The sequence below is a fragment of the Cavia porcellus genome, unplaced genomic scaffold (genome assembly GCF_034190915.1).
Source record: "Cavia porcellus strain 051 isolate PalLab524CR breed Dunkin Hartley unplaced genomic scaffold, mCavPor4.1 scaffold_13, whole genome shotgun sequence".
In the NCBI taxonomy this organism is placed as follows: domain Eukaryota; kingdom Metazoa; phylum Chordata; class Mammalia; order Rodentia; family Caviidae; genus Cavia; species Cavia porcellus.
Window position 1 is genome coordinate 71967466 of NW_026947496.1, and position 23215 is coordinate 71990680.

General features: G+C 45.3%; 1 protein-coding gene across 5 annotated transcripts in view; it reads left to right on the forward strand.

The window, feature by feature from the left end:
- The window catches only part of Glb1 (galactosidase beta 1), a 122584-nt gene extending 100090 nt beyond the window's left edge, over positions 1–22494 (forward strand). For all 5 annotated transcript variants that reach the window (XM_063260443.1, XM_063260442.1, XM_063260440.1 and 2 more), the window contains 4 exons: positions 62–178; positions 1566–1697; positions 6360–6614; positions 21871–22494. In XM_063260443.1, coding sequence (XP_063116513.1) covers positions 62–178; positions 1566–1697; positions 6360–6614; positions 21871–22125 — 759 coding nt within the window. In that variant the 3' untranslated portion in view covers positions 22126–22494. The remainder of the gene's footprint in view (positions 1–61; positions 179–1565; positions 1698–6359; positions 6615–21870) is intronic.
- The last annotated feature ends 721 nt before the right edge of the window (positions 22495–23215 follow it).

Genomic DNA, 23215 nt, shown 5'->3' on the forward strand with positions numbered 1-23215 from the left:
AACCAAGTTCTCCTTCGATGAACAGCAATGATATCTTTTTTTTATATCCTTTTCTAACCAGTATTTTGGGTTTGTGCTGTACCGAACAACAATTCCTGAAGATTGTGGCAACTCAACACGCCTCTCTTCTCTACCCTTGAATGGAGTCCACGATCGGGCCTATGTGGCTGTAGACGGGGTAAGAGTCTGAACAGTGCGTTTTTGCCCTGACGGGGATGTGGAACTTACTAACATGGCACTCAAGGCCTTTGCTTGCCTCTTTGGCCTCGGGCCCTGGCCTCTTGAAATCCCTTAGCTCTGCCCCTTGCTCATAGATGCCACCTCTGCCAGAGCCCGTCTTCCTGGAACACTCCCCATGCGCACCCCAGCTCTAAAGACTCTGCTCAAAGACCCACCGGCTGCGAGTGCCTCTGCATCTCCCTGCCCTGTGCCATCCTTCTCTGCCTGGCCGTAGTGTGTGCCCGTGCCCTGTGTTCCTGAAGGGTAGCATGCATTCCTGGTTGTTTTGTATCTGACACTACACAAAGCTGACCTTGCCACCTTGCCCTGATGAGAGGTTGTGTTCCGAAGGATTGCTTGTGCCAGTTACAACTGAAAGACATCAGGAACTTGATTTCATAAACAAGTGCAGAGAGTGTAAAATATCCATTCCTATCAGTGAGACAGTCATAGGAAAGGACACGTGAAAAGATATACATATCCAAGAAAATTTGTTCAGAAAAATTTAAATATTTTCATTATTTTGTAATCAGCAGCTTTAATTTCAGTGAGGAGAACATCTGAAACATGATACTGTATTTATGGTGATTGATTATTTTCTGGTCTGCTGTTTGGGAGTTATCTTAGTTGTGGTCAATGTAATGCCAGTTGAAAAAAAAATCAAACAACCTTTTAAAAAGTTAAGAATATGTTGCTCACAAAATACCTGTTATTTTCCTTCATTCTGTTGCATAATTTTGTGGTTAATGCATCCTATCAACCATTTTGAGGTGAAAATAACTCCACCTAATTCTGATTTTTATCTTGGTTCTCTGATTTGTCTCCTCTCTCCATGTGGTGAAGAAGCTAAAAGTGGCTGATTTTTGTACTGTGAAAACATAAAGCAGCTCCTCTAACAGGAATTTTCCTCCATTCTCTTTCCTTTAAAAATAGGTGAGCAGTAAAACTTCCCAAAGCAGCCAGGCATAGTGGCACTTGCTTGTAATCCTGGCACTTGGGAGGGGAGACAGGAGGATCACTGTGAGTTCAAGGCCAGCCTGGGCAACATAAGCATGTACAAAGGCAGCCTGAACTGGATAATGACACCCTATCTCCACAAAAAACTTTCCAAAACAGTGGAAACCAGCCTCCCTGTGTCTGTCATTTTCCAGTTTGGCATCCCATTGACTGGGGGAGCTTGGCCACCAGGCAAGTGACAGGGACTTAGGGTCTCAAAGCAGTCCCTCCGGGTCTGGTCCCTGCCTGATGTGCCTGCAGGCCTGCCGAGGCTCCCAGCAGGACAGTGACGTGAGGCTGCACACTGCCTCCTCTTTCCACTCAGTTCTGATTTGGCCTTGAACCCACAGGCTCCCCAGGGAGTCCTCGAGCGAAGCCGTGTGTTGTCTCTGAACATACAAGGGAAACCTGGAGCCAACCTGGACCTTCTGGTGGAGAACATGGGGCGTGTGAACTATGGCAGATATATCAATGATTCCAAGGTAAGGTGAGTCACAGTGGCAGGGCCGAGACGGGACTAGAGAAGCCGTATCCATTTAAAAACTCGCAGATATATTCTTTCTTTTCACCTCTGTTAACTTATAAGTAAATTTTTTTATATATTTAAGAAGTAAAACTGGATGCTTCTCGGTGGGCATACATTGTGAAGCACTTTTTAAGAACACACACACACTGCTAGGCTTGTTGAGTGAACCACCCTGGATTGTCTTACAACCTAGAAGACGAATTCTTTGGAAGAATTCTGTTCCTCTGCAAGTGATGAGCAAGTTGAGCTTTGTACCCGGATCACTTCCCTTGAGCTTGAATTTGCTGATCCTGTAGTGAAAAATGTACTGTAATTTTCAATATATATATATAAATCTTTTATTTCCTTTGTTAGATTGATTCCCAAATATTTCATTTTTTGGAGGCTATTGTGAAGGGTGTCATTTCCCTAATTTCTCTCTCAGTGAGCATCTTATTTGTATACAGGAATGCTATTGTTTTTGGGGGGATTTTTTGTTTGTTTATTTGTTTTTGTACCAGGAATCAGACTCAGGACCTTGTGCTTGACAGACAGGCGTTTATGCCACTGAGCTGTATCACCAGCCCTGCCACTGATTTTTGAGTGTTGACTTTGATACAGCTACCCTACTGAATTTGATTATTAGCTCTAGGAGTCTTTTGATGGAGTTTTAGGGGTTTTCTATGTAGAGTATCATGTAATTTGTTAATAATGATAGTTTAACTTCTTCCATTCCTACCCTTACTCCTTTTATTTCTCTCTCAGAAAATGAAAAGATATCCCTTGCTCTTATAAAGGAAGAACCAGGGGCTGGGGATTTAGCTCAGCGGCATAAGCGCCTGCCTTGCAAGCAGGCAGTCATGAGTTCAATCCCTGGTACCGGTAAAAACGAAAAAGACAAAAAAAAAAAAAAAGAAAGAAAGGAAGAACCAACAGTGGAAATGGCCATATTTCCAAAATTACTATACAGATTTAATGCAATTCCAATCAAAAACCATAAACATGTCTCACAGAACTGGAGAAAACATTCCTAAAATTCATCTGAAAACAGAAGAGACCTACAATAGCAAAGGCAGTCCTGGGCAACAAAGGCATCACAATCCCTGACCTGAAGTTATACTACAAAGGCACTGTTATAAAATCATCATGGTACTTGCAAAAAAACAGACCTGAGGATCAGTGGAACAGATTAGAAGATGCAGACACAACTACAGACACTCTTATCCACCTTATATTTGACAAAGGGGCCAAACATGTTCACTGGAAAAAAGACAGACTCATTACTAAATGGAGCTTGAAAAACTGGCTCTGCATATGCCAAAGACTTAACTCTAGTCTATCACTGTGCACTACACTAAAGTTAAAATGGATCAAAGATATAAATATTAAAACAGAAACACTCAATCTACTGGAAGAGAAAGTAGGTAGAAATCTTGAAAAAATAGGTGTAGGCAGAGATTTCTTGAACAAAACCAAACAGCACAGGAAATACTTCAAAGAATCAACAATTGGGATCTTACTTTATTAAATAGCTTTTGTACATCACAAGAAATCACCAGCAGAGTGAAAAGACAACCCTCAGAGTGTGAAAAAGTTTTAGTCAACTGTCCTCAGACAAAGGATATTATCTAGAACATATAAAGAATTGAAAAAATCAGACCCCCCCATTCAAAGACCCAATCCAAAAATGGGCTGGTGAGATAAATACATACTTTTAAGTTGAAGAAATACAAATGGCAAATAAATGTATGAAAAAATGTTCAACATCATTGGTCATCTGAGAAATGCAAATTAAAACAACTGAGATTCCATCTCATTCCAGAAAGAATGGTCATCATCTAGAAATAAACCAAAAACAAATATTAGAGGAACTATGGGGAAAAAGGAACTCTTCCCTACTGTTTGTGGGAATGCAGACTGGTATAACCACTGTGGAAATCATTGTGGAGATTAGGATTAGAGGTCCCATTCTATCCAGCTATTGCCTTCTGGATATTTTCCCAAAAGAATTAAAAACAACATATTACAGTGATATATGTACACCCATTTTTTGTTGTTGTTTAACTTTTTATCAGTACCGGGGATCAAACTCACGACCACCTGCTTGCAAGGCAGGTGCTTATGCCGCTGAGCTAAATCCCCAGCCCCCCTGCATGTTTATAGCTGCACTATTTGTAGTAGCTAAATCTTGGAAACAACCCAAATGCCCATTAACTGAGGAACGGATAAAAAAGATGTGGTACTTTTATACATTGGTATACTACTCAACCATAAAGAAGGATAAACTAGAGGCTTTGGTAGGGAAATGGATGTAGCTTGAGATCATCTGAAATAAATCACACACGCATGTGTACCATTGTATTGTCTCCCTGAAGGAGTAAATAGGATCCAGAGTGTACAACAGATATGGTTTATTTCTTTTTTTTTTTTTTTTTTTGCTACCGGGAATCAAACTCCTCATGCTTGTCAGGCAGACACTGTGCCGCTGACTTTATCCCCTACCCTATAATAGATATTTTGAAGTGAAAGGAAGCTGTTCAAAGGGAAAAAGGGAAAGAGAAACTGGGATGAGGGAAAGGAGAAAAGAAGGAAAGGAAAGGGAAGAAAAGATATATATATATATAAGCACACAAAACAGTTAATATGGTTACACTACTAACTGATATTAGTTCATTGAAAAGAAAGGTGTGTACCTATATGATTTGATCAATCTTTCATGTCTTTAGCTTGTAATAGAAGCAACTACTTTGAGAACAACAATATACAATGTACCAACTATTGTTACTCTCCCATAATCTTGTTTTGAAATTTTGTTTTTATTGGTTTCTTTGGGTTATTCTGGTACTGGGGGTTGAACTCATGATCTAGAGCTTGCCAGGCAGGGATTTACACCACTGAGCTAAATCCCTGGCCCTATTTTTATTGTTTCTTTTTTTTTTAAATAAAATTCAAAAAAAAAAAAAAAGAAAGAAAATCCACCCCCTACACCCTAAGAAAAGGAGGAGGCCTCTTCCCTGAGCTCTCCCTCCACTTCCGAGACCTACCATGCTCCTCAGAGCTGCCCCCTTGCAGGCTCTGGCCCAGCTCCCAGTGGGCTCCGGGTCTGTGGCCTGGGCTCTGGTGTGGTAGGAAACCTTTCATTGCCACACTGCCTCTCGCCTCACTGGTCCCTCTGAGCCCAGGCGTCTCATCTAAATATGTTTTTGCAGCAAATACTTCAAGAGCATTATTCAACAAGCTTTTAAGTTCACATGATGTCCCCTAAGGTGCTTCAGGGGGTTCAGAGGCATCAAATGTGATCTCCTCCCTAGCAGCTCACCACCTGCAGGAGTAAAGAAGTTTCCTCCAAGGTTCTCCCGGTACCATCCCTCTAGCACTGGAGGGGTCTGGGGCTACTTCCTGACCCCTTTGGGGGAGTTCAGAGGTAGGGTAGTTACACACTGAGGTACATCAACCATGATGGTCTTGGCCCCTGGTGCTCAGGCCATGGTCACTAGCTTCCTATCTGGCTGTTGCAGACATGCTGACCATAGGGTGAGCAGGACTGAGTTGTGCAGTCTCAGGGCTCACAGTACTTCACAAAAAGCCTGGCACACAACTGCCTGCTTAGTGTTTAATTATGAAAAGGGCAAAGGACACTTAAGACTAGAAGGTGCCCTGAGACAAAGTTGAGGTTCCACTAAGAATGTGGAAGGTCCCTACATAAAAGGGAATAAAAGGGTAGGGGGCCATAAACATAGGCTTTTGGTTGATATCTTATACCCAGGGTCTCTGCAGTCCTGGCCCTTGAAGGACAGATAGAACAACATCCCAAACCCATTTCTTTCTTTTTTTCTCTGTCTTTTTGAGACAGGGTTTCACTGTGCAGTTCAGGCTGGCTTCAAACTCACAGTGGTCCTCCTGCCAGTCTCCCAAGTGCTGGAATTACAGGCATGCATCACCATACCTGGCAGAAAAACACTTTTTTTTTTTTTAAGGGGAGGTAGTGGGTGAGGGGACCGGCAATCAAACTCAGGACCTTGTGCTTGCCAAGCAGGTGCTGCGCCAACAGAAGTCTATCCTCTGCCCTCCAAATCTATTTCTGAGGGTTGTGGTGTCATACTCTTTTACAGACATCAGAGTATTCCCTGTTAATCTTGCTTGGTCCTCACAGAGGGCAAGTGGGCTCCGAGGCGATCATCCCAGTGAGGCAGCTGAGGTGCTCAGGGTCACATTTATTCCTGGCTCTATGCGAGGTTGAGTCCACACCCCATCATCTACAGTGGGGTGTCCCCCCCCATTCTCTCCTTCCTCAGACTCTATTTCCCATTCTGGAGGTACTGAGGAGTGGGAGATTGGGGGCCAGGTGCGCAAGCAGCCCTTCCCCTTCTTGTAGAAGAGAAGCTCTGGGCCTTTTGTGATGACATCCTGCCCTCCAAACAAGAGAGCAGCTGTGGTTTGGAAATGCACTTCTTCTCATGCAATGCAGTTCAGGCCTAAGTCAGAGCTGCATTCCCTGGGTGCACACAGTGCTGGGTCTTGTCTGTGGTGGGTGATTTGCTACCTCAGTTTGGTCTCCCAGGCAGCAGGGCTGGACATAGAGACTCTCAAAGCCCATTTTCTTCCCTGCCAACTCAGCAGGTTCTGTTCTCCTTTGCAGGGCTTGGTTTCTAACATGACCCTTGGCTTTCATATCCTCACCAACTGGACAGTCTTCCCACTGGACACAGAAGTGGCCGTGCGCAGCCACCTGGGGAGCTGGGCTAACCATGATGCTGACCTCCATGACAAGCGCTGTGTTCATGGCTCATCGAACTACACACTTCCGGCCTTCTATGTGGGCAACTTCTCCATTCCCAGCGAGATCCCAGACCTGCCCCAGGACACATTCATTCAGTTTCCTGGCTGGACCAAGGTACAGTCTCCCTAGCAAGAGTTGGGAGCCAGGCCTCAAGCACCCAGTGTGCAGTGGCTGGGAAAGAATCCCTTAGAACTGCTCATGGGCTACTGCATGACGGTTCGGGGTAGAGGGTTTCCTGTTGGTGAGTCGGCTTGGGGTGCATTTGGCAGCACTTTGGGATTCAGTGGCCAGCGTGGGTGCCCCAGCTGCCCTGTTTTCATTGGCTGGCAGCCTCCTTTGGTGAAAGGTAGCTTTCCTGCTCATACTAAGAGGAAGTAAGGGCCCTTTGGATGCTGCTTATGAGGACAGCTTCCTTTTTATTATAAGGAAAATACAGTCAGAAAAAGGGCAAATCTCTTTTGAAAGTCTCTGCTTCTCTTGTATCCATGCCTGGCTCAGTAATCCTGGTGCATCCTCACTTTATGCATCCTTGGGAAGTCTGCCACTATCTGGATGGTCCTCCAGGCATCTTGTCTGTTTGACTTCCCATCATTCCCTTTATTTCTCAAAGACGCTGGCATATCTTCCTTCACTGTTGCTTTTCTACCTGAAGTCCTATTTTCATTCTGCATGATCTTACCATCACACAGTAATTCAGCAGATGTTTAGGCTATGGCAGCTGTGTCCCTCAGGTTTGTGTCAGGCAGTAAGGATACAGTAATAAATAGAACCACGCTGGGTCCTCGCCCTCAGTTTAGTGCAGCCTGAATTATTTGATTACCCAAATTAAGTGGTAACACTGTAGCCATGATGAGTGATAAGGAAAGACACTGTGTGGACACTAATTGGGGCACTTGAGCTTGTCAGATAAGGGAAGCCTTCCCTAAGAAAGTGGTCCTTCACAGAGATAGGGACAGTGAGTACAGCAAGGAACGGCCGGGAGGAGGAGGTGCACCCACAAAGGCCATGAAGTTGGAAGGGCAAATGACACATGTGAAAATAGGCAGAGATCAGGTTGGGAGAGGCGTTGTAGAGCTTATTAAAGTTTTGTTCTTATCTTGAGAGCCATTGAAGAAGGGGGGTGACATGATATGTTGGCATATGACAAGCTCTCTAACCTGTGCACGGAACAGGTTGGGTGCAAACCTTTGCATTTGACTTCAAGAGGCTGCCTTTGTTCATGCAGACTGCTGTACCAGAATCTCATAAACTAGGCGGCTTGTAAATGTCCAAGACCCACTTGCCAGTAGACTTACTCTTCAGGGAGGGCCCACTTCCTCAGGGTTGGCGTCATCCAAGTCCTGCCATGCTGCAGTGGTCCAGGAAACCCTTGCATGGATGCTCGAGCACCACCGCAAGTTTTCCCCTTCATGACCTGATCACTTCCCAGCCCACCATCTTCTAGTACCATCACCTTGGTAGTTTAGGATTTCACCTTATGACTCTGAGGGGAAACAAGTGTTTAAACCATGATAGAGGCTTTGAGAAGAGCTGACTTTGGAAGTGGGCAGTTAGATCTCTGGGTGGAAAGTTTATGGGCAGGAGCTGGGCCAGGAATACACAGAGGAAACCATGTGTGCATGGATGGTAACTGAAGATGGGGTGAATGAGCTCCCTTGGAAAAAGAGGACACAGAAGGAATAGGGGAGGGCCGAGGGCGGATCTTTGAGAGGTGCAGCATGACCAAGTGAGGAGACCAGCATCTGAAGGAGGAAAGCCGGCATCCATGCTGCTGGGGAGGGACGGGCTCTTTTGCCTTCTCCTGATTTTCTTTTCTCTCTCCTCCTCCTCCTCCTCCTCCTGCTGCTCCTGCTCCTCCTCCTCCTTCTTCCTCTTTTCTTACCATACTGGGGATTGAACCCAGAGCCTCTGCACTGAGCTGTATCCCCATACCTTTTTTTATTTTGAGACAGGGTCTTAGAAGGTTTTTGTTTTGTTTTGTTTTTGAGACAAGGTCTACCTATGTAGTTCAGGCTGGTCTTGAACTCAGTTTGTGTTTGTGGTTTAGGCGGACCTCTAACTCATGGCAAATCTCCTGCCTCAACCTCCCAATGCTAGAATTACAGGCTTGCACATGCACCACCACCCCCTAGCTACTACTATCCTTAAGCTATTAGTCTGCTTTCTCTGTTGCCCTTTCTTGTCCATCCTCTACATTGAAGGGGTCTATTGTTGGCCTTCTCTGCTGGTTCCCCAGTCCCTGAGCTCAGCTAGAGGGCCCAGGCAGTGTTCATGGCTGCCATCCCCTCACTGGCTCCATCCTCAGAAGCTGTCAGACCTGCCCAGCATCTTGGTCTCTCTTTCTTCCCTTTCCCCTGCATCGCACCCCTTCACTCTTTAAGCCACCTTACTCTTCCCCCACCCCCTCCACCGAGGCCTCCTCCTCCTTGGCTGCTATCAGGTGTGGCTCCTTTGTTCCCTGGCTTCCTGTCACAGTCATCTGTCTGCCTCCACCCTCACTTCCTGCCCAGCGGCTTCTAGGAGGCAGTTAGCTCTGAGTCCCCTCCCCTGCACCAGGCCAGGCACCATCCCTGCACCATCTTCAGGGCAGCTAAGAGGTGGTGTCAAGGTGCTGCAGGATTAACCCTGGGAAGTGCTCTCTGGGGTCTCCCCTTGGCCAGCAAGCTGCTCCTTGCTTGCTTACCCCTCATTTCCTCTCCCACTTCCTTAGGAGAAGCAAAGGTCCAGAAATGGAAATGCATGAGACATTTTTAGAGCTCGGAGGTCATAAAGGTGTCACACCCAGTAGTTACTGAGCCAGGCATTCTGACCCATGCTCTGCAGACACTATCTCCCCTGGCATCAGAAGAGGCACATATGGGGAGGATGTCACGTACTTAGTTCCAGTTTGTAGATGAGCAGCAGGTGGCTTCAAGAGCTGCAGATCTGTCTGTGAGATACAGGAGTAGGTGCATCACAGGCACTGCGCCCCAGATCCCTCTGACCTGAAGGCCTGCCTGAAGAGGCAGGCAGCTTTGAATAAGGCCTCAAAGGTCAGTGAGGAGCTTGCACTGATTATTTTCACTGCTGTTTTGGAAATAGAGTGTTGCTGTGTTTCTCAGGCTGCCCTTGATCACAAAACAAACATGGTGACGGGGTCTCACTGAGCTGTTAAATTGCCCAGGTTGGGTACTGGGACTCAAACTCAGTATCTCAGTATGAAGGCCCTAGGTTCAATCCCTGCTACTGCAAGACAAAACCAAAAACCTTAGGCTAAGGGGAAGAAGCCAATCAGAAGACTGTGATTTGAGTATCCTCCAAAACTCATATTGAACTTTGATCTCCCGTACGAGGTATCCAGAAGTGAGAGGCAAGTGAGACCCTGAAATGCTGCTTAGATCACAAGGGCTATGCCCATGTGACTGGGTTAACCCAATTATAAAATAATGGGCTGTCACAGAGCAAACCTGTTACAAATGCCAGCTTCCTCACTCTCTTGTACACTCCCCTCTCTCTGTGTGACGCCACTGCACACCCTCAGTACTTCGCATAGAGTCCCCACCAGCAACAAGTCACCTCGCTGAATGTGGCCTCTTGGTGGATTCTCCAGACTCAGAGCCTGTGCTAAATGAACCTCTGTTATTTAGAAGTTTTGTTATAGCAACAGAAGGCAGATGAAAACAACCACCTATTATTGTGATACCATTTATATGAAACATCTGGAATAGGCAAATCTATAGAGTTAAGGAAATTTGTGGCTGCCTGTAGGAAGGAGAACTTTGTGGGGAATGGAAGTGAATAATAAAGGATACAGGTTTTCTTTTCTTTTCTTTTTGGGTACTGGGACTCAAACTCAGGACCTTGCACTTGCCAGGGAGGTACTATGCCTCAGAGCTATACCCCTGGCTCACAGGTTTTCTTTTGAGGGTGATAAAAATATTCTAAAATTGTAGTACTTGCTCAGCTCTGTATTCATATGTGAATTATATCTCAGCAACCTACACACACAGTCTATCCAAGGGATTCATGGGTACTGAATTGAAGGATGCATATTACATACATAACCCAGAAAATATATTTTGTATGTTTTCTGATACATTATGGGCCTTTCTGCCAAGGGCCAGCTCTAGAAGTTCAGCATGGTGAGCCCACTCAGGACAGAGAGAACCCCTCCATCTGAACTCTGATGTTTGGGTGAATGAGCAATTCAGTGGGTTTTTGGAGGCAGCAAGGGACCAGGTGATGCCAGAAGCCCCAAGCATTTCTAAGGCTGTGTGCCTAGCCGGCTAGCCCTTGCCAAGGTGCCTTCTCCAATCAGAGAAGAGCCTGCTGCAGGCCTCTTCACTTTTGCTATTCATTGCTGTAAAGAAACTAGCTTAGGCTGTGAGCATGGCAGGATATGGGCAGCCCAGGACGGGAGCCACCGGCGTTTACTGGGACCCGCACCTTGCTGGGATCTGGAGGGCCGGGAAAACAAGCAAACCACCACCACCCACAAAGGGCTGTGAGCCTGCCTGTGCACGGGCTGAGAATCAAACATCACATCTCCCTACCCCGCCCCCTCTTAGCAAGTGGGAGCAGTGATCTGGACGTCCCTTGAGAGGTTGGCCATGGGCAGTGTAGCAAATAGGAGGAATTTCCTTCCACCATCTCTTTGAAGGCAAATACCTTTATCCCTGTTTTGCTTTGTTCTAATTAATGGTGTTATTTTAGCCTGTTTTTTGTTGTTGTTGTTGAACAAATATGGAAAATATGAACAGCTATTTTGAAAAGAACGAGAAAGTCTACGGCAGCCATTAGTGACTTCTCTATTGCCTGGTTTTGAAGACCTAAAACGCCTTCCTCATTCTGTTTGGATCAGTTTTATACATGTTGTTCTGTATAAATTCTCTATATGCGAAGACATGGACAACTATTTGGAAGAAAACAAGAGACAATATGAAAGACAGTGAAGGTTCCAGGTTGTCTAGCTTTGAAATTTTATATCTCTTACATTGCTTTCTTATGTCCTATTTTGTTCTGTTTTGTTGTGTTTAATTTTACCCCCTTTAAAATTAAAAAAAAAAAAAAGAAACTAGCTTGATCTAGTGAATGAATTCATCGATAAGGGTGATTCATGGTCTTAAGAACAAATCACTTCTGATCACTCTGGCTTGGTCAGCCTGTGTTGGTCAGATGTGGCTTTCTGGTAAACACCAGAATAAGTGAAAGATAAGCCTCACCTGGATTTCAGTGGGAAGAGGCCATGCATATCTTGCTTTGCCTCAGACACACAGGGCAGTGCTTTGCCTGCGTCAAACTCTTACCTGACTCCAGACCCGTGCAACACAGAAAGTATTCTCCAGCGCTTCAGTGATGCATCACCCTCGGTGTGTCATGCCTGACATGTCAAGCATGGGTGCACTACTTATTTCTCTTACAGAAGGTGTGGATAAGTCTTGCATTAACATGGTAACCTGCAAGGCATGGTGGCGCATATCTGGAGGATTCATATCTAGAGGCTGAGGCAGAAGGATCATCCTGCATTCAAAACAAGCTTGGACTATATAGGGAGATCCTGTCTCAAAAACAAGAAAAGGGGAAAAGAAAAAAAGAGAAAGAAGAGAAGAGAAGAGAAGAGAAGAGAAATGTGCAGCCTACCTGTGATTTGGGCCCCTGGAGTAGGTCTGCATATGCACTAGAACAGGGTGGTAAGCAGCAAGACATACTCTTCAACTAAAATAGTGCTTTTTAAAAAAATTTTCCCAGAAGATCTCATTCTGTTGACCAAGGTGGTCTTAACTCACTATGAGCCCAGGCTGGCCTGGAGCTTGCCGACCCTCAGTAACCACTCAGGTGCTGGAACTGCAGTGTGCACATGAACACCTAAGCTTGTGGGGAAAGGTTTGGTCTTCTTAGATGGACAAGAACATTTTGTGTAGAGGGACTGACATTTTTAAGGGTATAATACAGACATGGGTGTGATCCTTGGCCCTAGTTCCAAGCACAAGGCTCCTAAGATTTTCCATATGTCCTGAGTGCCAGGGATGTCTTTTGTTAATCGACACAAGCCCCCTTCAATCACATCTGAGTTTATGTTAATAAAGTGACCTAGGGTAGGAACCCTAGCTAGCCTCACCGGAAAGACCAAGTAATTGGACTGTTAGAACTTTCAGTCCCAAGCAGGATTCAGACTACAACATGGCTGTAAAGTGCTGTGGTGTCATTCCTCCTGCTCAAAATAAGCTTTTTTTTTTTTTTTTTTTGTCTTTTTCATTTTTATTGGTACCAGGGATCGAACTCACAACCGCCTGCTTGCAAGGCAGGTGCTTATCCCGCTGAGCTAAATCCCCAGCCCCAATAAACTTGTTTCTTAACTATACCTATCTGCCATGCCTGTGTAGCAGCCAGGGACGCTTGGTCTCATACATGGTAAAAAAAATAAATAAATAACAAAAAACTTTCAGTCCCACCCAATTAAGATCAAAAAAATGAAAAATTTTAAAAAACCAACTCTCAAACAGTGATATTTAGAGCTTCCCAGCTGGCAGGTGACCTGTTGAGGTGCTGGCTGTGTGACTGACCTGGAGAGGGCACAGAAGCTCTGTCCTGCCCCAACCCCCACCCACAAAATATCTGCCCTAAGCATCACTCCCCTCTGGCTTCTCCCAGTTTCTAGCTTTTGCAGTAAATCAGTAAATGCTAATATCTTTCTGAGTTCCTTGAGTCACATAACAAAGTATTAAACCTTGACAGAAGACTGTGGGAAGCCAGACCTCATAGCTGGTTGGTCAGAAGCACAATTGGCCTGGGCTCTGCAGCAAAGCAGGAAGCAGGGCACTCTCGTGGGACTGAACCCTTTAATTTGTGGAACCTGACACAGCCAGAATTTAATTGAGTTGTTGGATACCCAGTTAGTATTCAGAGACAATACCCCAGATGGGGCGAGGAAGCATATAGGAGAAAATGTACCTGAGAGGTGGTTCTCCTCGTGTCATGACGGTGATAGATTCCACACTGAGAATTTTGTAAACCTGGAAGGACTTTTTAATCATCGAAGTGATATGATCCAATAAGGCAGCACAAGAGGGAATATGTCACCAAGAGGGAGGACTCAATGCCTGGCTACTGAGTCAGTGAACACGATGAAGGGCACAGCCAGCGGAGAAGACATCATGATCAAACACTGTCATTTGAGGTAGTGATAATGATTATGATAAAAATAAACAAGATGGGGGCTAGGGATTTAGCTCAACAGCATAAGTGCCTGCCTTGCAAGCAGGCAGTCATGAGTTCGATCCCTGGTACCAATAAAAAAAAGACAATAAATAAATAAATAAACAAGATGGTCTGGTTAGCATGGAGGTGAAAATGTTGTTTCTATATATGATGTATTTGTTATCCATTGCTGGGTAGCGAACTAGCCTAAAACACTGAACTTTTATTATCCTAATAGTTTCCGAGAGTCAGAAATTTGGGACAGGCTGGGCCAGGATCAGATTCTCTCTTGAGTTCACAGTTGAGGCATTGGCTATGACTCCATCATCTGCAGGCTTCACCGGGGTTAGAAGATTCACTTCCCAGGAGCTTACTCACACAACAGGCAAGTTGCTATAGTTGGTGGCAGGAGACCTCAGTCCTTTCCCAGTGGCCCCCTCTGTACACTACTCAAGTGTCCTTATAATGTGGCAGCTGGCTTTCCTCACTGAGCATGAGTGACCCAGAAAGAACCAAAAAGAAGAAACGCTTTTCATAGCCTGGCCTCCGATGTCACACAGCATCACTTCTATCACCTTTTGTCAATTAAAGAGGCAAGCCTATTGCCTTTTCTTGGTTCGGGAATCAGGTGCTTCCTTTTGAAAAAAGAATTTATGGTCATATTTTAAAATTATCTCCTGTAGTGTTGTTGCCAAGGGTTCCTGCTGTGTCAGACCTGAAGGAAGAGACAATCATCTGTGTCAAGAGCCAGAGAAAGAGGATCCCAGCACTGGAGAACAAGGAGGCCCAGAGCAGGAAAGATCCTGTGGACAAAAGGGAGAGAGTGCACAGAAGTGACAGAGCAGGGATAAGCCAGGTGGTGGAAGTGTGGGACTTGGCTTCCCTTTGCTCCAGTGAGGGATATTAAGGAGTGAAAACACAGATTGACATTTAAAGGATCACTTCTCAGTGAAGATGGACTATAGTGAGCAAAGATGGAAGCTGAGATCCTGGTGGAAAGGTACTACACTAGTCCTGCAAGAAACCATGGTCTTTGTTGGTGGTAGACAGAGAAAAATGAAGACTTGTGGAGAAAAAAGAAGGCAAGACTTGGCCAGGGGCTGACTGTGGGACCCGAGACAAAGAGAAGTGGAGGGACAGACTTGCCAGTTTCCCTGGCAGGGAAGACTCAGAGGAACACATGACAAGGATCCAAACTTCTGTCTTGAACACATTCAGTGTCAGGTACTCACTAATCTTCAAAGAGGAGGGATCTTCTCTTGGCCCTCAAAGAGGTGGCTATACAATTTGGAAGCAACAAAAGAATTAAATTGTAAGGGGCTGGGAATTTAGCTCAGCAGCATAAGCACCAGCCTGGCAAGTGCAAGGTCCTGAGTTTGATCCCTGGTACAAAAAAAAAAAGAATTAAATTGTATTCAGTACAATGAAATAATGCCATCTGTGTCTTCAGACCCTGGCCATCCTGTAGTGGGGTGTCCGGTAAGTCTGTACAAATCAGAAGGTGGTTACACGTAAGGTAGAGGTCTGTTCAGCACTAGCTGTGAGAATGCAGAGCCAGGGAGCCTAGTGTGGCTTTGAAGCTGAGAGGAAGGGACAGCTGGGCAGACTCACCCTGCAGCAGTGCATGTGGCTCCACACTCCTCTTACACTACTCTGGCTGAGGCCTGCAGCATCTCCATCTTAACACATTCCCTGACCATTCCCAGAGGTCACCTTACTTGACCTCTTAGCAACATCTGACATAGACAACTACTCCTTCCTTTGGAAACGCTTCTGGCTTTGGTGACCAGGCTTCAGGGTTTTTTCCCCTCTTTGTTCCTTTCAGCATCCATGTTGTGACCCTCAGGACTTGATCCTGAGCCCTCTTCTTATACCCTCAGAGCATGGCATCCCTGCCTGGCATCCTATGTATCCCAGATTTCTAGGCCCACTCTCAGAAGGCTCTGGAGCACCACACTTGGTGCCAAGGTGGGCTACCTCTGGGGTCTCAGAGACACCTGTTTTGGTCACCTTTGTTAGGACAAAATGTCAGACATTTCAACTTGAAGAAGAAAGAGATTATTTTGACAAGACATTTCAGAGGGATCATCAGTCCGTGGCCAACTGACTCCAAAGCATAAACATCATGGCACGAGTATTCAGAAGACAGATGCGTGGCACCAGGAAGCGGAACACAGGAGAAGAGCTCAAGAAAAGGGCCAGGGACCATATACAGGCCTGCTTGATATGCCCAAAGTGTGCTTTTCTAATCTTCTGATGACTCTCACGCCAGTCCAACTAAAAGTCAGAATTCATCGTCGCACCACCAGTGACCTAAAATGTGTGAAACAATCTCTTCCTCCCCTTTGCCCCTGAAAGCTGTTCACCTGCTGGAGAAGTGCTCCCAGGAGAGTGAAACTGGGGCTGGAGCACAGCAGTGGGGACAGAGTGGAGGCCCAGCTGTAGGAGATACTAATGCTGGCAGCTGTCCCGAGAGCGCACCACATGCCGATCCCTGCTGAATGCACACAGGCGTCCCCTTGCTTTGCCATGTTCAGCATCCCTGAGAGAAGTCCCCACTTGGCCTGGCAGGATTGGGTGACTGGAGAAAGAGGAACTGACAAGCAGAAATTGACTGTACTGTTTGATTTGATTGTTTTGTGGTACTGAGGATTAAGCCCAAAGTGCTTATGGCAGGCTACATCCCCAACCCTTAGTTTGTTTTTACATTAAAACAGGGTCTCTCTAAATTGTCCAGGATGGACTTGAACTTGTCATCTTCCTGCTTTATGCTCCCAGAGTACTCAGGCATGTGCCACCATGGCTGGCAACTTAACAATTTTAAAATGAATTTATCTACATAATTTACTTTCCTGTAAAACAGCAGACTAAAGCATCTTGTAGCTATGAAGGTGTATATACATTATTTTTTGCCACCTAGCAAGCTACCCAAAACTTCATGGTTTGGGACTGTTCATTTAGCTCACAATTTTGAATCCTGGGAGACTTTGTGGCTCTTCTGGTCCAAGCTGGGCATGGCTACCCAGTATTAGCTGTCTGTCTGTTAGCTGCAACAGTGCAGGGTCATGTCCTCACTCATCATTTGCCTATGACTGCAAAGGTGCAGGGCCTCCTCGGGTCCCAGTCAGAAGTGACATGGACCTCTCCCGCAGTCCTACCCAAAACCAATTGCTAGATCCGCTGGATCCAAGGGTGGAGAGCAGAGTCTGGCTACTGATAGAGGGCGCGTCCAAGAACTGTGACCATTTTCCCAACATGCCACAGGGTCTTAGCACTGTGTAACCCTCCTTTCACCCTAAATTTGATGTGTTTTTCAAACATTTCCCCTCGGACTTGCAGTGACACTCCCTACAAGATCGATTTATATCTAACTCAGGTTCTAGTTACAAGTCTTACAAATTTAGGACTATAGAAGCAGGTTTCTTTCAATAAATGTGTATTAATAGAGTAGCTGTAAACTTGCTAAAACTGTGTGGGCAAACAGGAGTTAATAAGCCCTAAATATTGCTTTTCTCTATATTTTGGGGTGGGGTTTGTTTTACATCTGTAAACAGCATCCTCTTGCTTGTTAGTTTTTGTTTGTTTGTTTGTCTAATTTTCTTTTCTTTCTTTCAAATTAGCAGCACAGGTAATTCACCAGTTCCATGTGATGAAAGACGTTTAACCTTGGGAACTGAACCTCTCTCTTCTTATTTTAAGTCCTCCAAGTGTCTATCTTTCAGAGTATGATAAAGTCACCATCCAACCTGAGTTTAACATCACTTTTAAAGGAACTTCCAAAAACTTTTTTAAAAAATTTAAACTACAGCTTAAAACGGTATTGAAATTTGTGCTTCAAATTCTTCTAAGAAAAATTGTATTTCTCCAGATAGACTAAAACAGATAAATTCACAAATCTGTCTGATCAGTAAAAAAGTAGGTCAGACATTTCTGGGAACTCCACATTTATTGAAATTAGTATTACAACCTCAGCCTTAAGAGCAAAGGGCAGGGAGTCTGCTGGGCCAGTCTGTGGTCAGAGAAAGTCAGACTTGGTGTGGGAACTGTGTAGTGGGGGCAGCCTTGGGAAGCCCCTTGCTACCGCTGTGTGCAGCCTGTGGTGGCGCACCTTGTTGCTTAAGAGGGCGCCTATTTTTAGGTCACATTTTCCAACAATAATGACAGCATAACTTTTTAAAGAGAAAGGAAAATCATTAGATAATAGATAGATTTGGTTGTTTTTGTTTTTAAGTTTTTGATACTGGGGATTGAACTCAGGGTCTTCACACTGGGCAACATCCTCAATCCTTTTTTCTTTTTTTGACACAGGATTTCACTATGCAGTTCAGGCTGGCCTTGAACTCACTTTGTAGCCCAGGCTGGCCTCATACACAGTGATCCTCCTGCCTCAGCTTTCCGAGTACTAGGGTTATAAGCATACCCTGCCACACCTGGCTACATATTTTTTCACTAGAATTTTTCCAGTTCCATTCTTTTAAAGTACTTTTTTATTGGTCCAAATTAAGGTAAAAATGCAAGCATTTCATTTTTTCCTTAGTGAGCAGTATTATTTAAAACTCTTAAATTCTGCAAGCAGTGGATTTTAAAGAATCTTTCTCAGTAGGGTTTCAGATGGTCTCTCTGGTGAGTCTTCTCAGGCACAATTACCCACCAGGGTTAGCAAATGAGCGAGGCTAAGTATATAAAGGATGTATTTCTTCTTAGTGAAGGCTGAGAGTCTCTCCTCAGGCAAAATGAGCAAAGCCCTTCTCTTCATAGAACCTGTGTTATAACCTGACATAGCTGGTAAACCAGCCCCAGAGCAAATGCTGTACAGCCTTTCCAGTAATGGCAGTAACTGGAGGAAGAAGAAGAGATTGACGGCAAGGGAGCGATGAGAGGCAAGGCCTGTAGGAGCAGCGGGCCCTGCCCCCGGGCAGCGGAGCCCGGGTCTGGAGGGCTCGTTTGGACTTGGGATCTCGCAAAGGGGAAAAGGTGTCTTGTGGAGAGCCGAGTGGGCAGAGCAACAGCCTGGCAGAGACAGGGCAGGGAGCAGAAAGGCCCTGGCAAGCAGCTCAGAAGCAGGAATTCATGGCAATGACCAGAGTAGCTACCAGGGGGAGCCTGGTGCTAAAGTTAACAGAAGAAGTCAAGACTAAAGAGGCTGCTTTGGTCTAAAACAAGGTTGATAAGAGCTTCATTTAGAAGCCCGGACATGAGGGGAGGAGGAGGAGTGGAGGGTCCACCGTCTGCTGATGAAGACACAGGCCTCTTAGCATTCAGCCCTGCTGCCCAAGACAGTAGCCTCTAGCCACATGTGACCATTTCTGTTTAAATTTACATGAATTGGAAATGAAAATTCAATTCTTCCTTTGCCTTTTCTTTTTATCCCTACTCTTATCGCACAGCACATCCATCCCATGCGTTCACTCCTGGGAGAGATGTGCAAGTGTGTCCCTAAGGCACATGTGAGAGTGTTCATATGAGCACTGCTCATTGTAATAGAAAGATCTGGAAACAATCGAAATGTTTGTTTCCGGTGGTAAAGGGAGTAAACACTGGCACATTCTGGACTGGAGGAGTAACTCAGTGGTAGGACACTTGCCTAGCATGTGTGAGGCCCAGCACCTCAGAGGAAAAGCATTGGCATGTTCATACCATTTAACACCATACTGCTTTTAAAATCAGCAAGAGACCATTACACTTAATGTGCTAGGTATTAAAAACTACATAAAGTACTTATATTTATATAGACTTCAAAATTACACAAAACTTACCTGATAATTGAAATCAGGAGAATAAACATTACTGGGGAAGAGAATGGAGATGATGACTTCAAGGGGTGTCTGTGTAGGGGTATTTTTTTTTTGTTCTCGGTGGTTATGTAGGAATCTTCATTATTTAACTTTAATCAAACCGTGAAATGAAAAGCTTCATTTTTTGCAAGCTTGTTATGCATTATTTTGCCTAAAAATCAGCATAAAAGCTAAAAAATATGGAGACATTAGTAGAGAACTAGGAGGATATAGTGAAAAATTTGGCCAAAATTTTGAAAATTCAGGTAAAATTTTTAAAATTCTGTAATAAAATCGACACCAAAACATGGGGGGAAAAAACCTTTACTATAAAAGAAAGTCTAGCTTTAGGTAATTTCAAATTTTAGGGTCAGGGATTTACCTCAGTGACACAGCGCCTGCCTGGCAAGTATGAGGTCTTGAGCTCTATTCCCAGTACCCTCTCAAAAATTTTGTTTTCAAGTTTTAATTCTACCATACTATACATATAAGGAAGAAATAAAATCAAATGTGTTTCTTGAAATTTAGGCGTGAAGTGTAACCAAATTCCTCTTCAGTCTCTCGCTGGTCAGGAGCTGGCCAGGCCTTGGTCATTGTCTAGTCAAGAACCTGCTCAGGACACACCTGTCCTTGCAAGCTGCACACTAACCCACTCAGGATCCTAGTAGTGCAGTGCCTCTGTTCTCAGGTACTGTGCAAACAGGGCCCGGCCAACCTGAAACTCATGAAAACCTGGTGAAACTCACTGATAGCTTTTAGGATGGATGGAGATAACATATCCCATGATTAAAAAAAACAAGAGTAAAATAGTTCTGAGAACTACAAAACTGTCATCCTTTTTCTAAATGACTTCATCCAACTGACAGTGGTTTCTAGTCACTGCCCTCTTCTGTGGGATGTGAACACCAAGCTGTTTCTGTAACATGAGGCCCGCTGCCCTCATGCAGGCCTGGATGGACTAGGCACACACCGTTCCCAATGCCCTCACTATCCCCGGTTATTGGCACAGAAAACTGAATATACTACTCAAGATCAAATAGCTGGGAAGTGGCAGCACTAAGAAGATGGAGCTAGGTGAGATGTTCAGAAGGAACTATACTAAAGGGACATGGGAAGCTGCCGAATACCCAAAGAGAAGCCACTGCAGGGTGAAGATTGCCACTCTCATCTTAGAGCCTGACGTGATGCCACTGTAGTGGGCTACTGGGGCAGCACTTCCTTTCCTGTTTCCTCCCTTTCATTCTCCCCTTTCTGTCTCTTTATTTTCTTTCTTCCTTTTCCAGATTTTCTGTTTCTCTCTTATGTGTGTGATTTCCTCCGCCCCCACTTCACTTGCTTTCTTTGTAAGAGTGTTTATCTGTTCAGCTATCTATGAGCAGATCCTGGCACAAGTAGGGAGACACACCAAACATGGAGCCAGACACTGCGGCCTGTCACCCCAGCACTCTGGGAAGGAGGCTGAGGCAGGACAATTGCAAGTTTCAGCCCAGGCTGGGCAAGTTACTGACTTCACAAGACCCTGTCTCAAAAAATAAGGAAAGGGCTAGAAATGTAGCTCGCTGTGAAGGCCTTGGGTTCATTCACCAGTTCCACAAAAATAAACCCCAAACACAGGCTTTCTGCATTGCTCTGGGAAGCAGCTTTCACTCCTCATAAAAGCCACCTTCACAGCGGTGGGATCATCTCTGCTTCTTGCAGCAAACACAGAGTTCGCCCATCACCTTGGGTGGGGCACAGAAGCAATGCAGATTTCCTCCCAGCCCCAGGCCTTGGGAACCACACCAGGTGCTTGCCTGTTCCCAGGCTGCAGGTCCTGGGGTGCTGGGGCTCACCAGTCACCACCTGTTCACTAGGCATAAGGAGGCAGCAGTGGGACAATTCTCTGAGCCCAGAGAAGTCAGGCAGAAGCTGGGGTGCCAAGCCCGGCAGTACCTGGAGCCGGCATGACACTCAGAAACTTGGTACTGCTAGGCTGGGTGTGGTGGCACACATCTGTCACCTAAGCCCTTGGGCACTTGAGGCAGGAAGAGCCATTGTTCAAGCCCAGCCTGGGCTGCAAAACAGGTTCAAGGCCAGTCTGGACTAGGAATAAGACTCTGCCTCAAAAAAAAAAAAAAAAAAAGAAGCTTGGTGGGTCTGCTTCATTGTTCTCCAGGGTTGACAGCTGTGGCTGCTGAAGCCAGAGGACCAGAGGACTAAGCCCAGGTTTCCAACACTGCTGTGGAAGCCTGGGCCACACTCTGTTACTTTTCCTTCCCTCTGCCCGCAGGATGCTTGGCCAGCCCGGACCTCAGCGCCACCTTGATGTATATGTCTTGCTGAAGATGGTGCTGGGTAGATACCAGGGGTTCCTCACTACTCAGGGCTGTTAGTGTTTCCCAGTTTGATGGTTTTGTTTCTTTTGTCTTCTCTCCCTCCAGGGTCAGGTATGGATTAACGGCTTTAACCTTGGCCGTTACTGGCCAGCCAGGGGTCCCCAGATGACCTTGTTTGTGCCGAGGCACATACTGACGACCTCAGCCCCAAACAACATCACAGTGTTGGAGCTGGAGCGAGCACCCTGCAGCAGCTGCAGCCCAGAGCTGTGTGCTGTGGAGCTGGTGGACCAGCCAGTCATCGGTGCACCTGTGGTCCACAGTCATCACCAGCCCTGGTTCATCAAAACTCGTGGCTGAACAAAGTATGGTGACTGACTGACCCTTCAGAGTTCCAGCTCTGCGTGACCCCACAAGCCCTTCCTGTCAGGCAAGCATTCGCTGGAAAGCTACACCATAGAGTGAGCTAGGGTGTATGTTTCTACCCAAGAGGGCCTGCAGCCATGCCATGTCCACCTCCAGGGGCCACCCTAAGTGGGTGGGGGAGGGAACACAATTGTCATGCACAGATGAATCTGCACAATTGGAATAGGAGCATTAAAGGTGTTCCTGATCTTGATTTTGGAAGAATCATGTCTTTTTGTAAAATGAAATTTGTACTCAAATGATGCTATTCCTGTTTTTAATGTTGAGCAAGTATTAAATGATCTGGTCTGACTTAAATCATAACTAGACTTGAGTGAGCTGACTAAGCCACTTCTCTAGTGTGGGGTTCAAAGGGATAGAAAATAGTCTTGGTTCAGTCTGCCAGAGTGCTGCTTTTCTGATCCTTATTTGACTTGCTTTTGAATTTTTATGATGTCTGCTAGATAATGCATAGATACATCTCCAAACAATTATGCGGAAACCTGAGTAATCCCCAGCTGCCTAGTGACCTTAGCATGGTCTGTCTATAGGAGGTAGCATCTCGCCTTCAAATGCTGATGCAGGTCTATGCTTAACAAGAAAATAATGTATGGTGTGTCGAAGGTCCTATTTGTGTGTGGGCCTAAGAACTGCACACGTCAGCGTAATCACTACTGTCCAGTACGTGTGTCAGGGACAGGCACACACATGTGTGTGTTGTGCATATTGCAGATATGCATATCTGGGTGCAGGAATGTAGCGTTCATGTTTGAGCACTTGTTCTGTATCATGCACACTTCTGATGTACAGCAAGTTTAATTTACTTGCCCCTCCTAAGAACCGTGTCCTTTTCCTGGTTCACCAATCATGGGGCTATAATGGGCAGCAGCAGGGTTTGAACCCATGTACTCTGCTTTCATAACCAAGTGTACACTGCAGAACATTAATCCATATTTGTTTTGAGTAACAAAAATTTTGAATAACATTGCTATGATTATATCTGTGGTAAACAATTTGGAGACTACTTTTTATTATCTATATTTTA